At 51.7% G+C, this 16,205-nt stretch overlaps 2 protein-coding genes across 3 annotated transcripts in view; both read left to right on the forward strand.

Moving 5' to 3' along the window:
* The window catches only part of LOC112827069 (antileukoproteinase-like), a 381,146-nt gene that overhangs the window by 311,004 nt on the left and 53,937 nt on the right, over nucleotides 1-16,205 (forward strand). The gene's annotated exons all lie outside the window — the stretch shown is intronic.
* The window catches only part of RIMS4 (regulating synaptic membrane exocytosis 4), a 61,280-nt gene continuing 45,180 nt past the window's right edge, over nucleotides 106-16,205 (forward strand). For both annotated transcript variants that reach the window (XM_073880368.1, XM_025875614.2), the window contains exon 1: nucleotides 106-286. In XM_073880368.1, coding sequence (XP_073736469.1) covers nucleotides 190-286 — 97 coding nt within the window. In that variant the 5' untranslated portion in view covers nucleotides 106-189. The remainder of the gene's footprint in view (nucleotides 287-16,205) is intronic.

Genomic DNA, 16,205 nt, shown 5'->3' on the forward strand with positions numbered 1-16,205 from the left:
CCCGGCCAGCCCGCCGCCCGTCGGCCCCGCCGCGCCGGCCAGCCCCGCCGCGGAGCCCCGGCCTAGCCCCGGGCCGCCGCCACCACGCCGCGCGCCGTACTCCGCGTCAAGAATGGGGCGGCCAAGCTGCCCAAGCCGCCCGCCGCCGCCGCCGCCGCCGCCGCCGAGGCGCCCGGGGCCGGCGCGGGCATGGAGCGCTCGCAGAGCCGCCTCAGCCTGTCCGCCTCCTTCGAGGCGCTCGCCATCTACTTCCCGTGCATGAACTCCTTCGACGACGAGGACGCGGGTAAGCGCTCGGCCCGCCCCCATCCCCGGGGTGGGGTCCCGTGAGTCAGGGCCGGGAGGGCCCCTGCCCAACCCGGTGCTCCCCGAGAGGGGCCACTCTCTCCTCCCTACCGCCAGCCCTGCTCGGGATACGCCCCCACCCACGGGGCCCCAAGGTCTTGAGCATGCGGCGCCTTCTAGCCTCCCGCCGCCCCCAGGGACCCCTAGCTCCTCTGCATTCAACCCTTTCCCGCAGGTGGGCCCTTAGGGTCGTCTGGACCAGCTCTGTTTACTCATCTGAGCCTACTGGATGCCCTCTGTCTTGTCCCCGGATCCGACCTGCCACCCTCCCTGAGCCTCCCTCCTGTCGTGCCCACACCTCGAGCCCCGGGGCTTTGGCTGCCTCACCCCTGGGGCTCCGACGCGCCCCCGGCCGTTGGAGGTGGCGCGCAGACCTTACCTCTCCATCTTTGTCTTGCCTGCATCCAGAGGCTCCCTGCCCGAGACCCCCGCCCTGCGCCCAAGGCCTTGAGCGTCCTCATTTGGCTTTCCTCCCCTTCCCCCCAGAGGCTGGGGCTCCAGACTCCTGGTTCCTATCATACTGGGGCTGGACCGCGGGGAAACTGGCCGGGTGCGGCCTTTCCTCCCCTCTCCTCTCCGCTGGTCCCGGAGGGAGGCTTGGGGCGGCGCTCCCCCCGGAATGTGCCCGGACCTTGGGTGTTCTTGTCCCTGGAGTAGCCCTTCTGGGTGGGCTGAACCCGGCCACCATCTAGCGGCCCGAACCTCGCGCTCCCGGGCCTGCGCGCAGCCTCAGCCAGAGCCCGAGGGGCGGGGAAATGTAGGGAAACCTGCCTTTTGGGGCCCTGGGACCAGGCAGAGGGAACATGAGGGCTCCAGACATGTTTCTGCGGTGAGGAAGCCAATCCACCAACAGGTGGGGTAACTAGAGGGTTTGGGTGAGAGTTCCCCAGAGAGTGCCAAATTGGGAGTCAGAATCAGGTTCCAGTCTTGCTTCTCTACTTACTAGCTGTGACCTTGGGCAAGTCATGTCACCGGTAGCCTTGAATCCTCATCTGTAAAATGGGATGACGGTGCCTCAGACACAGGATGCAGTTAAAAGTGTTTTCTGAAAATCTGATGTAACAGAAGCTGAACATCTGAGAGTATTTGAGTTCAGTGAGAGGACAAAAAGCAGAGGGGTGTTTGTGGTGGGGAGGAGCAAAATGGCTTTATGAATACTTTTGAGAACCTGATGAAAATATGGACTGTCTCTTCAAAAAATACACATATGAGCCATGATCAAAATTTTGTCTGCAGTTTTAGGGAATTTATGGGTCCTGCTTAAGACTCCCTGCCTGCCGGGACCCTTGTCTGGTCTCCAAGCTATCTGGTGAGACATGGGATGGAGCAGTGGGTAATGGGTGCTCACGTCTTGCAGGCAGGTGGGGAAAAGGTTCTCCAGAAGAATTTGTTAGCCAAGTGAATGAATAATGGGGTGCATGAGGCAGACTCCTGACAGACCTAGAGTTGGGGGTGGGGTAAAGATGGTTATTGCAGAGCCATTTTACAGAATCACCATTTTATGGAAAAAGTAAGTGAGGCTCAGAGCATCAAGAGCTTCCCCCTTGATGTAGCTGAGGGAGGTCGTTATGCTGGACAGGGCAAGATGAGGCGGAATGGAGAGGCTGTCTAACACAGTGGCCTCCACTGGAGAAAATCAGGTTAGCAGTGAGGGCCGGGAGAGGGACCCCCACCAGCGTAGATGAGCTGACTCTTCCACTCTTCGCCTAATGGCCAGGGACTCCCTTGAAGTTCAGCAGGCCACTTGGGTCTCAGGAGGCAGGTGGGGCAGGAGCATGGGTTTGTAGGAGCAGGGACGGTTAGGTTTTTTTCTCCTAAGTCATGCTCCATGTCCTGGATCAGATGCCTTGGTTATCATTGCTGGTTGCAGGCAACTTGCTCTGATTTCACTGAAGTCAGAATAGAGAACTTCATGTAATAGTAGAGATTTTTTAAAAAGATCCACCTGATGTTTTTTCCAGCAAGTTTCTTCAAATTCTTGTTTTGCACTTGGAAGAGACCTAGAAATCATCCTGTCCAACCCCTTTTTGCCCTCAAATGGATGAGTGTGTGTGTGTAACCCAAGGTCACCCAATGAGGTTAGGCACAGAGCTGAGACTAAAATCAGTTTTCTGGTTCTCTTTCCAGTAAACTACTAGCCTTCTGTCTAAAAGAGGATTTTTTGAAAAGCCACATCTCACTGTGTGGAAAATAGTTCCCAGGTGAGGGGGCCCCAGGGAACGGCTGACAACCAAGAGTTTGGTTTGGGCATCTTGTGCTCATTGTCTCCTCATCTTAAGGGATGCTTCGAGTTTGGGAGGGGGAGGGAGACAGTCAAGTTTCATTTCCGGGAGACTAATGAGTGTCTGGTAAAAATCAGAAGTAGGAAACACTGTCTTGGTGCTTAATTTCTCTTGTTCTTCTCAAAGTCATTAATTTTCTCCTAAAAAAAAAGCCTTTCGGATTTATTCTTTTAGAACAGCACCACAGAACCATGCTGAACTAATTTCTAAAAGCAGTTCGAATAATCTGTCACATACTGGACAGAGACTGCGTCTGTAGGAGGGCTACTAGACCTGGCTTCGCTCCACCTTCCTCTTCCCTGATCCCTCCCCTGGCCCGTTAATGCCAGGCTGTCTGATGGCTCAGAGGTGTGTCCTTGACGGCTTCTGGCTCATCTAGGTGCCTCCTCTTTGATGCTGCTTCCAAAGCCTGTGGAATGCATCTTGTCCATCACCCAGGTCGAGCCAGAGCCATCTGTGGGCTTTACCTGCCCCTTCAGCTGGTTTCCTGAGAAACTGTGTGAGGGGAAGGCTATCTCATTAGTCTTAACTGGGCCAGAGTACTTTCCTGTATCAGGCTTGGGAGCCTTGGACGTTTTGTGGGCAAAGGAAGCTGTTCCTTCCTCCCACCCTGTTCTAGCCCCCCTGAGGCTCAGGATGCTGGTCATTATAGGATCCTAGAATTCCTCCCAAGGAGCATCTTCCTTCTCTTTGCACTCTGGACTCATTTCTTATGCTGCTTTTGTCCCTTTTCCAAAGATGCTGGGGCTTTAGACATGACCCGGGGGCATTATTGTGTAGGTGTCATCCTTGCTCAGTCTTGCTGGCATTGGGTTTGTAATTGGGGAGTTAGATACATGACCTCAGCTTTTTCATGCGGATGAGGAAGAAAATAGTAGCATGGACTGCATAGGGTCAACATTTTAAAAATGATTACCTTTTGAAAGGCATCCTCCTAGGTACTTTAAATATAGGACTTTAATTCTTTCCTCATGGCAACCCTATAAAATTAACATTTAATATCCCCATTTTCAGATAAGAAAATTAAGGCACAGAGAGTATTTGTTCAAGGTCACTCAGCCAGGAAGTGAGGGAATTAGGATTTGAACTTGAGCAATCTGACTGAAACATACATGCTTTTGATTATTATATTGTTTGTGGTCTGCAAAGGGCACCAGTACAGTATCTGGCACCAGGTAGGCTCTTAATACCTGTTAGCCATTATCTAATTATCAAATAAGACTTGTTTTTGAGCATGACTGTAAAAAAGAATCTGTGGGATTCTTAAAATGTTAGCTTTTATAATTTTTATAAGCTAATTTTGTTGCATTGTTGTAGCTATTAAGGCAGCGTTGGGCGCTCTTTTTTGGCGGTGGTTTAAAGATGGGGATTTGGGGGGCTTGCATGTGGAACAAGAGGGTGGGGAGCAGTCCAACTCCCTGTTTCCCTGTTCTTCCTGAACAGTTAATTTTCATCACATCTATAGTCCTAGCCCTGCTACCGTGCACTGGGGCACGGCTGGGGAGCAAGGGTGTCTCCACTTTCCAACAAATGCCAAAGGGGGTTGTTAGCATCAGGGTCTGGAATTGAGGATGGTGTCCCTGGTCTGACCAAGTGGTTTCAGCATCCAATTCTCCCTGGTCTGGGAGAAGGGCGGAGAAGCTGGAGCAACCAGCTCTGATTTGCCCATAGGATGCTTCGATCCAGCACTGGAGGAAGTTGCCATGGCAACACCAGGCTGGCTACCGGTCCCTCTCTTAGCGGTTAGGGCCACATCTCTGGGCTGCAGAGCCCTTGCTGCACCGCCCTCTTCCGCTCAGGCCAAATCTGGCGGGTGGGGCGGCATGGTGGATGGATCCCAGAGACTAGTACCAAAGCCCACTCCCTCTGTTTTTGGACAGAGGGAAATGGAGGGGGTTGTCTGAGTTTCTTCTCCTGGATTGTGGGGTAGAGGTGCCTATATCTTGCCAGACAGATCCCGGCAGGGGGAATTAGAGCTCTAATTCTTGCCCGCACCCGAGGCACCTGGCACGACAGCACCGGACCTCCCTCCCCACCCCCAATTTACTCCATTTGGCAGAGTTTTCTTTCCCAGACCAAGTGCTAACTTTTGTCCTTGAAATTTGACCTGAGCTTTTTCTGAGAAACAAAATGTCATGCTGTCCCACCCCTTCCCGCTAAGAGGGTGGGTGGGAACGGAGTACTTCAGCCCCGAGGGGGGGCTAGGGCTGAGTGCATAAGGAGGAATGGTGAGGGAGAGGCCTTGAAGTATCCTTTGGGATCAGGTCCACTTGAGGTGTGTGGCTGAGGTTTTCCCATTCCCACCCTCTTTTCTGGGGCAGGCCACTTCCCCCCCCCCCCCCCGTTCACTCCCCCAATTTACCGCCAAATGCTGTTATCTCCTTTAGTTTTGGTAGTTAGGCAGAACTCTTCTAAATTTGGGTAGCTGAGGCATGGTAAAGAATTGTACCAGTGTTCCTCTGGTTCATGTCGCGGGGTGGGGTGAGAGTATGGACCCAAACTACTTTATCTGAATCAAATTATCCTGAAGGAAGCATCTCAGAAAAATCGGGTGCATGGGGATTCAGCCCTTCCTTCACTACCCAGAGCACTGCCCTGCAGATCTGCCTCGATGCCTTTAGAGCTCTTTCCCTGAAATCCCTCTCCCTCCGGCACCCCCTCTTCCCTGTCCCCAAGCAGCCAGACTCCTGGCTCCAGCTTCTTGGAGTTTGCAGTGGCAGGAAGGCCGTCTGGTTCCGTTTTAGTGGGAGGCGGGAAGGAGGGCTCCCTGCACCTCAGCTCCCTCGGAGGGTGGTGCTCTGGCTCCCTCCCCACCCACCTGGGCCCCGAGGCTGAGCCAGTTCTCGAGGCTGGCTGAGTGAGGGTGGGGCGGAGGTGTGGAGGAGAGCTGGAGTGTGAGCAAGCCGCCTCCGAGTCAGCTGACCTGCTCTCCAGGCTCTGGGCCTTTTACTTTGCCTCCTCTAACGTCTTTTCATTACGGCCTTAACAACCATCGTTTCAGCATTTCTTTTAAGAATTGTTGGAAAGGTGCCAGTTTTGGAGAATGTGTTCACAAGTGTGCACACACGTCCTGCACTGTAATCTGTGCCTTCCATCCCCTCCAGGGCTACCTACAATCCCACTGTCTTACTGTCAGAGCTCCAGGTCCCCCCAGCTCCAGTCACCTGGAGTGACCGCATTGCAGTCACCTCTCTCCCTCACCGGTATACTCCGTGGGGCTGGGATTGGACTCCACTGTGGCTCTGGGGCCTCAGGCAGGGCCTTTCACCTTCCCCGGCCTCAGTTTCCTCTTCTGGAAAAAAGGGTTAATTATCCTTGTCTGAGCATCTTTCAGGATGGTAAAAATAAAATGATTGAAAGTTTTGCTTGGCTGTGCTCTGCGCTTTCCATGATCTTACTGAATCCTGTAGCAACCAGAGGGGATAGCTACTGTTGCAGATGTACCCATTTTGCTGACGAGGAAAAGCCAGGCAGCTTGGAGTCATTTAGTGACTTGCTTGGGTTGCACAGTGGTGATTCAGACTGAGGTGTGTTTGGCTCCAGAGGCCACCCTCTGCCTCTTGGCATGAAACAAGATTGCAGGTGGGAGAGGGCTGTGCACGGCCCAGGGGCTGTGCTTGTGCTAACAAAACAGCCAGTGACAGAGGCTGGGGTGTGGGGTCCTGTTCCGATCCACATGTGCCCCTCCAGGGTCCACCATCCCACTACAGTCCTCCCCAGCTCTCTGGATTGCCTTCCTGGCCATCGTTTCCTGGATGATCCCCATCACCGGGCTGCCTGGCCTCCTTGAAGAATCCAGTTGTCTGTCCTGGCCCTGGGGGCCGAGCCGTCACCTGCCTCTCCAGACCGATGTAGGCCAGTGCTGGATTATATTTAACGCTGTGCTATTTCCACTTGACAGCTTTAGAGCGCCATCCCCCCTCCCATTTTCTCCTTTCTCCTTCCTCCCCCCTCCCTTTCTGATTCACTCGGAAACTGACGTGGCTGATGTCAGCGCCTTATTCTTAGCCCCCGTGATTGTAACTGCATTTAGCAGTGCGCACTTCATTAACAGTTTCTGCCATGGGGGAGTGAGATGACTGCGTGCCTGGGCAGGGACACGGGTGGGGGTGAGGAGGGGGCAGCTGCAGCGAGGACCCTAGCCAGCCACCTCCTCTGGATGGACTGACTGGGCGGGTTCAGGCCTGGCTTCCCAAGACTGGCAGTCTTTGAAGGACCCCTGGAGAAGATCTAGTGCATTCCTCTCACTAGGCAAGGAGGGAAGCTGAGGCTCAGAGAGCAGAGTGGTTTGCCAAGGTCACGTGTTAAAGATCCAGGGCTCTGGCCTTTGAGTCCAGGTTTTCTTCTTTGGTATTTACTTGCTCAACTAATACTTAATTGGCTGCTCAGGGCCGAACAGTATTCTAGGTGCTGAGGATATATTGGGGAACAAGGCAGACATGGTCTCTGCGCTCATGGACTTATGTTCTGTGGTGGGAGAGGCAGACAATAAACAGGGAAGCAATTAAAAAATAAGTAATTTCAGTAATTTCAGATGGTGTAAAGTGAAATGGAAATAAAACTGCTGGGATAGCAGGTAACAAGAGGTAAGGTAGTCAGGGAAGGCTCACTGAGGAGGTGACATTTGAGTTGAGGCCTAAATGACAAAGAGCCAGCAGTGGGAATATGAGGGGGTAGAGTGATCTGGGCAGAGGCAACTGTTGGTGCAAAAGCCCTGAGGTCAGTGTGAGTTTGGGTGTTTATGGAACAGAGAGCAGACCAGTGTGGTTAGAGAGAATGGGTGAGGGGAGGCAAGGTCAGAGACGTAAGCTGGAGACAGATCACTCAACCTTGCAGACAATAAGGAGTATGAGATGGGGAAACCGCCGTCCAAACTGGGAAGAGAAAATGCCCCCCACCTGTGTGAAGTCAGAGAGAGGCTGAGAACTCATGCTTCCTGAAACCCTGTCTTTGTTCCTTAGACAAAGGTGGTTGTGCCTTTTAAATGCATTATGTGGCGTCCTTTCACATTGTAGCCTGGGCAGGGCTCTTTCTGCCCTGCCCCTCTGCCTGCACCCCTCCCCCCCTCCCCCCCTTTTTTTTTTAAGATTTTATTTATTTATTTGACAGAGACACAGCGAGAGCAGGAACACGAGCAGGGGGAGCGGGAGAGGGAGAAGCAGGCCTCCCGCGGAGCAGGGAGCCCGATGCGGGGCTCCATCCCAGGATCATGACTTGAGCCGAAGGCAGCTGCTGAACGACTGAGCCACCCAGGCGCCCCCACCTCCCCTCCTTGAATCTCACCTGACCCAGCTTTATAGCTCCCTAGGCTGACGTAGCTGTGAAAGACCTCAGGGAGCTTCTGTGGTGGGACAGAAAGAACATGGCTTTGGAATCCAACAGACCTGAATTCTCATCCTGCTTCCCCTACTTCTGAGTTGTGTGACTTCGGGCAAGTGGCTTCAACTCTCTGGGGCTCAGTCTCCTCATCTCTAAAACGGGGGAGGTACTCTTCACAGGGTTATTTTGAGGAATACGTGACGTGATGCACAGAACTCACCTAGTCCAGAGCAGGGCATGCGGGATGGAGGTTTCCTTGGTTACAGGGACGGATGAGATTGTGTGTTCCATGCTGAGCACATAGTAGATGCTCAGTTACGGGTAGTTGCCGCTGTTGTGTTTGTTCCCGTCAGCTTCAGTGCGTCCGAATCACCTAAGGGGCTTGTGGAAGACATGGATTGCTGGGTGCCACCCCAGCGTGTCTCATTCAGTTTGGAGTAGAAGCTGAGCATCTTGTTTCTAACAAGCTCCAGGTGGTGCTGATACCAATGCTGCTGGTCCAGCGACCCTACCTTGAGAACCTCTGGGTTAGGGAAGAAAGCTGGAGAGAAATGAAGGGTTCTTCTTGACTTAGGATGTCTCCTGGCTACCTGTGTCTTAGATGCTGGGACATTGGGTACCAAATTCAGGAGCTAGGAATAGTCTTCCGGTGTTCCTGTCTCCACCACATGGTCTTAGATCAAATGAGCCTCCGATGCTGCCCTGCTTTGTACCGGGTTTAATGTGTGGGACCCCATAAATCCTTTTGGAAGTCATCTATATAAATGATAAATGAGTCGCCATGAATAACACATCAGGCCTTAATATCCTTTTGTGGGATAACAGACTCGGACAGTTCTGGGGAGTCTGAGGGGTTCAAGTCTAGCACCTTTACCAGAGGGAACAGGACACAGTCCCTTTGGAGAATTGGAGAAAGGCAGGGCTATGTCTTAAAACCAGGAGGTTCATTTGAGGACAAGCCTCTGCTGGGTAGAAGTAAATCAAAGGAATCATCGATGTAAAGGGGCAAAATGCTGGGAAATGCTACTAAGGGAATTTACTGAGTCAGTTAATTTAGATGTTTCTAAGAAAAGGGTCGCTGGTAATTTTCTAGGGAAGGTTTGAAATTTAGTTCAGGTTGGAGGCCAGTAGGGAACGGGGGGAGGGGGGGCAAACTTTATGATGTGATAAGATTCCTACCCAGTCCCATGAAACTCTTGAGTCTGAAGGCAAAGGCATTTACAAATAGTTTCCAGGTGGGACTTGTCTTAAACTGATGGGAAACACTCCAAGAGGGGTAGCTCAGGGTCATGAAAGAACACGGGCTTTGGGTTTGAATCTCTGCCATGTACTGGCTGAGGCTCTCTCTCTCTGTTTTTTTGTTTTTGTTTTTTTTAAGATTTTATTTATTTGACAGAAGGAGAGAGAGGAGTGGGGGGAGGGGAAGGGCAGAGGGAGAGGAGACTCCCCGCTGAGCAGGGAGCCCACCGCAGAGCTCGATTCCAGGACCCTGAGATCATGACCTGAGTCGAAGGCAGACACTTAACTGCTTAACAGACTGAGCCCCCCCCCGGCTGAGTCTCTTGACTGTGATATGTAACTGTTCTGCTCAGCCTCATCCTTTGCAAAATGGAGTGAATAACTCCCACCTTGTGAGAATTAGAGATAATGTGTCTACTACCCATAGGGCATCCAGGAAAGGGAAGCTGCTAGGGTCAACTGCCCAGGTGCAGGACAGGCAGGATGGTGGGAACGCACACCTGGGCTCGGGACTCGTGGCTCTGGTCTGGTTGGCTGTGTGCCGAGTGGAGCCCGAGAGGCTGCGTGAGGAGTCAGAAGGGGTTTCCGTTCAGCCGCTGAATTTCAGGGTCTCCTCTGGCCACTTCCCTTTGTCCTTTGGGCCTCACTTCCCACCTGCAGAGTGAAGGTCTGGGGGGCTTGTTTATTACACACAACCAGAGTCTCCCAGAAAACAGAGGATACTTGTCCAGGCCCCCCATTTCCTCCTTTGGATGCCTCCCCCACTCAGCTTACAGCCCTTCTCTGGTCATTTTTACCCCCAGAGCATCCCCTCCTGGCGCAGTTTCTCTCTGGCTGGTCCTTGGCTGACTGGCCATTGAATACTTTTGAAAAGATTAAGTGCCATTTGGAGTAGGTAATGAATGCAGATGGTGTAGCATTTTATTTTTATGTATTTATTTTTTTAAAGATTTTATTTATTTATTTGACAGAGAGAGACACAGCGAGAGAGGGAACACAAGCAGGGGGAGTGGGAGAGGGAGAAGCAGGCTTCCCGCCGAGCAGGGAGCCCGATGCAGGGCTCGATCCCAGGACCCTGGGACCATGACCTGAGCCGAAGGCAGACGCTTAGCGACTGAGCCACCCAGGCGCCCCTGGTGTAGCATTTTAAAAGCATGAAAAGTATCTAGTGAAAAGTGTCCCAGGCACCTCCGTCTTCTGACACCCCTGTCTGCTCCCCGGGACACACGCTGTTTCCACCTCTTCCTGCTGTTACTGATGACATGTTACAATAAACAGGCCAGATGGCACCTGTGGACACCCAAGGAAGCATCCGTCTCCCCCCCCACCTCAGTCACCCAGGCCCACTCCCAGCACCATCGTGGTGTTTTAGGCTGCCAGCTTTCTCTTTATTTTCCAGTTACCACATTCTTATTAGGCACTTATGGTGGTGGTTAGCTCTGTGCCAGGCATTGTGAAGGTTTGAGAGTAGTCCGATTAGACTAGGCAGTATAACTTGGTGATGCTTATGGTACAGACTCTGCAGCCAGATGGCCTGGGTTTGAATACTGGCTTTGCTGCTTATTGGCTGTGTGTGTCCTTGAGCAAGTCAGTTAACTTCTCTGAGCCTCAGTTTTCATGACTATAAAAACGGGTTAGTAATAACCCCTCCCTGCCCTGAAGGTATCATGAGGATTAAACGAGTAAATACTTGTAAAGTGCCTTGTAGAGAGCCCACACACAGGGAAAGTCTGTCAAGAGTGTTAGCTCTGACTGTCTTAGAGCCTCCAAGCTGGGAGTCTCTCTGAGGTCATCTTCTTGCTCATCTTCATTCGAGCCCAGGGAGGGATCTCATGGCTCGCCCAAAGGCCCACAGCAGGTCTGTGGCAAAGCCAGGAATAGAACTGATGTTTCTGTATTTCCCAGCCAGGGCCTTTTCCTCTCCCGTGAGGTACCCCAAGTGACCACCTTGGACCCTATCTGCGCCCAAAGCTTTAAGTCCTCACCCTGCATCTCCAGCACTTGGTGTCCCTGGGAAGTGCTGCCTGGACTCACCTGGGGAGTGGGTGGGAGGATGTGTCACTCATTGGGGCCTGTAATGGAAAGAATTAGTTCCTCAGCAAATGTCTCAAGAAACATCTTTTCATCTGCCCGGGCCCAACACCAAGACTGGACCAAGTACCTCTGGGGACCACCCGGGCCAGCCCATCCCCAAGCCATCTGGCCCCAGGAATCTGCCACTTTTGCCTAGCCTCTGTTGGGTGCAGTGAGTTCTGGGAGAGGGACCCCCCCACACTGGGAAGCCTGGCCCTGTTGGGAATCAGGTGGGTGCCACTCGGGAGGGAGGAATGAACATAAGGAGTACTCTTAGGCTCCTCCCAGGAGTCTTCGAGTGGAAAAGAGTACCTGTGAGGGAAGACCTCTCCCCTCTTGTTGCTGCTGTCTCAGCCTGAGACATGGGCTCTTGTGCAGGTGAGGCGCTGTGTGGTGCTCTTGGCGGGGGCTATGAGAGGGATGCACGGCAGGTGGGAAAAGCAGCAGCTAAAGCTGGGTCCTTAGCCACAGGCTGGCCTCAGCCTGATTTGGGGGAAGCTCTGGGAAGCAGATGGCATTGCAGAGTTCACTGGCTGCCTGTATTCCCATATCCTTCATTGGCTGTGGGCGGTCCTGAAGGTCAGGACATAACTTTTTGGGCAAGTCAGCTCCCATCTAAGAGCAGTTCTCCCCAGAAGGGGCTGCTGTGAGCCAGGACTTGCAGCTACTCCCAGCAGCTATGGGATGGGTGTCCTGCTTGGCAAAGGGGATCTGGCTGGGCTGGGGACTTCCACCCCTAATTCAGGTCACCCTCTCCACAGTCCCACAGGATGTGTGTGATCATTGTAGTAGGTGGGCTGGAAGAATCAAGTATCTGGATGGACCCTTAACTTGGCCACGGTCACACAGCTAGTGACGGGTTACAGGGCTTCACATCCAGGTCTGCCTCCAACACTTGTGGTCTTTTCCAACATTCTGTGTACTGCATTTCATTTCTTTTTTTTTTTTTTTTGGTGAATGTATTTGTGTATTTCATGTTCTTAGTGGGCTTCTGAGTACCTCTTTGAAGGGTGTCTTTCTTGATGTTCAAGCTCTTTGGGTTTGACAGAACATTTTTGCCTGTTTGATCTCACCTGATCCTCATGGAAAATTGGCAAGGGCCCTCACAGCTTCCTGAAGGCAAAGTTTAAGGGGTAGCTGATTTGTCATGGAATGAGCCCTGGCTTTGTCATAAGAAAACCTGGATTTGAGACTCCATATCTTCCAGGTTGCCAGTTGAGTGACCCTGGGCAAGGCATTCTCCTCTTTGAGCCTTGCTTTCCTCTTTGGACAAACAAGTCCATGGCTGTAAGCCACAGGTAAGCCTGCAGGTATTCTAATAATACTGCAAGGATTTGGCAAGGCTTTGACCGGGGTGGGGGTGGGGAGTCCAAAACCAGGGCTGACCTCTGCCATGTGGGTACAGGGCCTGTCTGTCATATGGGCACAGTGACACTTACACTGCTGTCCAGGTTTGGGTTTCCCTAGAAGCAGGTCCCAAAACAAGGCTTTGAGTACAAGTATCAGGAGGGGCCACATGAAATTGCCATTTTTAAGTGTCAAAACAGTCACAGCAATTGTACATGGTTTGTGTGGTTCATAAAGGTGATGGATGAAACTTCAGGAGAGGCATTAGAGAAAGTGAGTCAGGGAATGGTGTGAGGAAACAGTGTGTTATCCTCCAAGTTGCCCCTAACTGAGGGCAAGTGGAGTTGAGTCTTGCTGGGGGCTTCTGGGAGATTGTGTAAAGGGCCAGGCAGTGGATATTTTAGTCTTTGTGGACCATAAGGTCTCTCTTACCACTGCTCAGTTACACAGTTGGAGCTCGAAAGCAGCCATAGAGAATATGTAAATGGATGGGTGAGGCTGTGTTCTAGTAAAACTTTATTTACAACAGTAAGCAGTGAGCTAATTTAACACATGGGCAGTGGTTTGCAGAGAACCCTGGAGTAGAACATGTACCTTGGTTGTCCCATCTAGGAGTGAGGGAGCTGGGGTATTTATACACCAGTTCCTATCAGTCATTGGTGAAGAGCCATGGGGGCTGGGCTGGGGAGTATTTATTGCAGTTGTTTGCAGCCTGCTACCAGGTGGTAGCCCTCAGGCCAGGAAGCACCAGGAGTTCGGACCAGTGGTCACTGACAGTAGTAAAGATGAGGGATACAGGACAGGGGACCACCAGCATTGCTCATGCCAGTTCAGGGGCATGGCTGTGTTTGGAGAGTGTACTGGAAAGAAGGTGGCAGGATGAACACATTTATGGCTAGGGCCAGATTATTTCATTTCATATTTCCAGGCTTTCCAGCCATGTGTTACTTTCAGGCAAAAATTGGCTCCTCCATTCTTGGCAGTTTTGTTTGCATTGTCTACCTTCATGCCTCTACTTCAGTTCCCTTTTCTGGGATGCCTGCCCTCCCCCCCCCCACCCCCCCCCCCCAGGGCTCCAGTGCTGCTGCCTCCAGAAAGCACACCTGTCTTCTCTCACATGGAGTCGCTCATACAACATGTGGCTTCTGTCATGTTTCCACTGCCACCCTGAGAGGTCCTCCAGGTCAAGGACTGTGTGATTCCCTGTTTGCATCCCACCTGGGGAGCATTGACTTGGGAAAGGTGGAGCTGAATCCCAAACCCCTCCCTCCCTCCTATGCTCCCTACCCCCTCCACTTCTCCCTTTCTTCCACTAGTACTTGGTGAGGGCCAGGCCCTGTCCTAGGTGCTGATGACCCGGGAAATGCACAGTCTTTGCAGGTCTCATGGAGTTTACAGTCTGGTAGGGTGAGGGGTTAGTCATTAGATTACCCAAAGGAACAACTAATAATTCAATCACTACTGTGGTGAGTGCTGTACAAGTGGAGGGTGCCAGGAAAGGCTGGAGCTGGGAGAACTGACCTGTCCTGTTTGGGAGGAGAAGAGGGCGGGGACAGCTAAGCTGAGACCTAAGGGATGAGTAGATGAGTTCGCCAAGCACAGGTGGGAGTGAGACAGGATGCCATATGCTGAAGGGACAGACTTGGGAGTCCGTTGTGAGTCAGTTGTGAGGTCAAATCCTGGATTCTCTCAGTCTGTTTTTTTTCTTTTTTGTGCTTTTTTTTTTTTTTTTTTTGTATTTTCCGAATTTTCTACAGTGGATGTGTCATGGTGAAAATTGAGAGCTTCAGAGTCTGGAGACCACACTCCCACTGGTAGTTATGTGACCTTGACCATGTGATTTAAGCATGTTCTCCTTCTCCTCTCTCTGCAAAATGGGGATAATCTAGTGATGATTAACACACGCTGCCCATCACGTTCTGACACTTCACCTTCATTAATTTATTCAAGCCTCACAACCACTCTGTGAGGTAGGTACTATCACTATGCCTGTTCTTTAGATGAGGAAACAGGCACAGATAGATTAAGTATGTTGCCCAAGATCACACGGCTGGTAAGAGTCAGAGGCAGGATTCAAACCCAGCTATGTGATTTCAGAATCTGAGCTTAACCGCTTGACTATACCACCTACTTCACAGGGTAGGAATGAAAATTAAAGAGAGGACACCTGTCAAGCCCTTATTCTAGTGTCTGACACATAATTAGTGCTCTATAAATATTAGCTCATATTATTCCTGGCAGCTTTGTAAAGGCCCTGTGGTGGGAAGGGGCACATGGTGTTTTGAAAGCTCAGGGAAGGGAGCATGTAGTTGGCAAAGTATCAGGACTGGATCATACTAGATCTTTAAGTCAAGAATCCTAGACTTGAGCTTATGGACAGTTAGTTGATCCCCTGTTAGGTTATTAACAGAGAAGCCACAGACTCAAAATCTGCAGTTTGCAAAGACTTTTCTGGCTGCAGGTGGGAAGAATGGAGCCCAGAGGCCCAGGGATGGCTCGTTTTGGTTATAGCAGCTCTCCCCAAACGGGTCTGACCATTCCAGCATTGAATCCTCAGACCGTGGTGATGATGATCTTCTGGTGTCTGGGCTGGCTGCGTGGGCTAGAGCACAAGACACAAAAAAGTCAGGAGTGTGTCACCAGGCTGGTCTGGTGATGCTGGGAGGCTGGGAAGTGCCGGTTTGCAGGCAGGAACAAATTACTCTCCTGGAGGTGAGGCTGGGCCAATTCCTGCCGTGTTACATTATTAAATTTGTAATCTTCATTCTGATACTTCCAGCAGTGAATAAGAACCAAATTTAAAATGCCAGCTTTACATTTCTGGAATGAAGCTCTTTGTCAAGAACTCTTGAAACCCATAATTTCTCTCCAGAGGTGAATGTCTATGTCTTAAAAAAAAAAAAAAAATTAAAAAATAAAGCAAAGCCACTGTTTTAGGTAAAGGTTGGACTTGAAAGGTTGTCTGAAACCCCAGCCCCAACCAGGAATTGGGAGTAGGGTCTGTATGTCCCCAGGCCCAGAAAGGGTTCAGAGGAGGACTGGACCTACAGATACCCGGGACCGCCCCAGAAATTTAAGCCCCTAAATCTGGGCTTTGCCAGGGAAAAAAGGTGAGAAAAGCCTCATGTTCTCCTCCCCAAGTAGTTGGCAAATCTGCTGATTTTTGAAAGGGTTGGGTAAAAAATCAGGCCATAGTCCCGGAAAGAATGGAGCCACATCAGGCTGTGGTAAGTTTTCTTGTACCTGTATGGTGAGTGGTAGCCCCGGCTGCTGGCAGGGCCGTATTGTTACTGCCCTTACACCTGGCTGGAAGGGCCCTGATTTGGGGCCTGCAGCATTCCTGGGTGGTTCTCTGGCCCTCCTCACTGGGTGAGGAATCTATAGATGAAGGGGATATACCCACCTGGACCCCTCTCATCTTCAGGGTATGTGGGACCCTGGAATTTTCTGTCCAAATGGCCCTGAGTCTTCTTGGGTCTGTCCAGACCCCTTCCCTAGGTCCATCCTCCCGAGGAGGGTGGACTCTGCCCATCACTGGTGTCCCGATAAATGGCTCAAAAGTGGCTGTTTGTGGAAGTGAGGACAGAACACAGATGTGCA

Source organism: Callorhinus ursinus, unplaced genomic scaffold (assembly GCF_003265705.2).
Source record: "Callorhinus ursinus isolate GAN/ISIS: 27379988/994484 unplaced genomic scaffold, GSC_fseal_2.0 scaffold38, whole genome shotgun sequence".
NCBI classification, from domain to species: domain Eukaryota; kingdom Metazoa; phylum Chordata; class Mammalia; order Carnivora; family Otariidae; genus Callorhinus; species Callorhinus ursinus.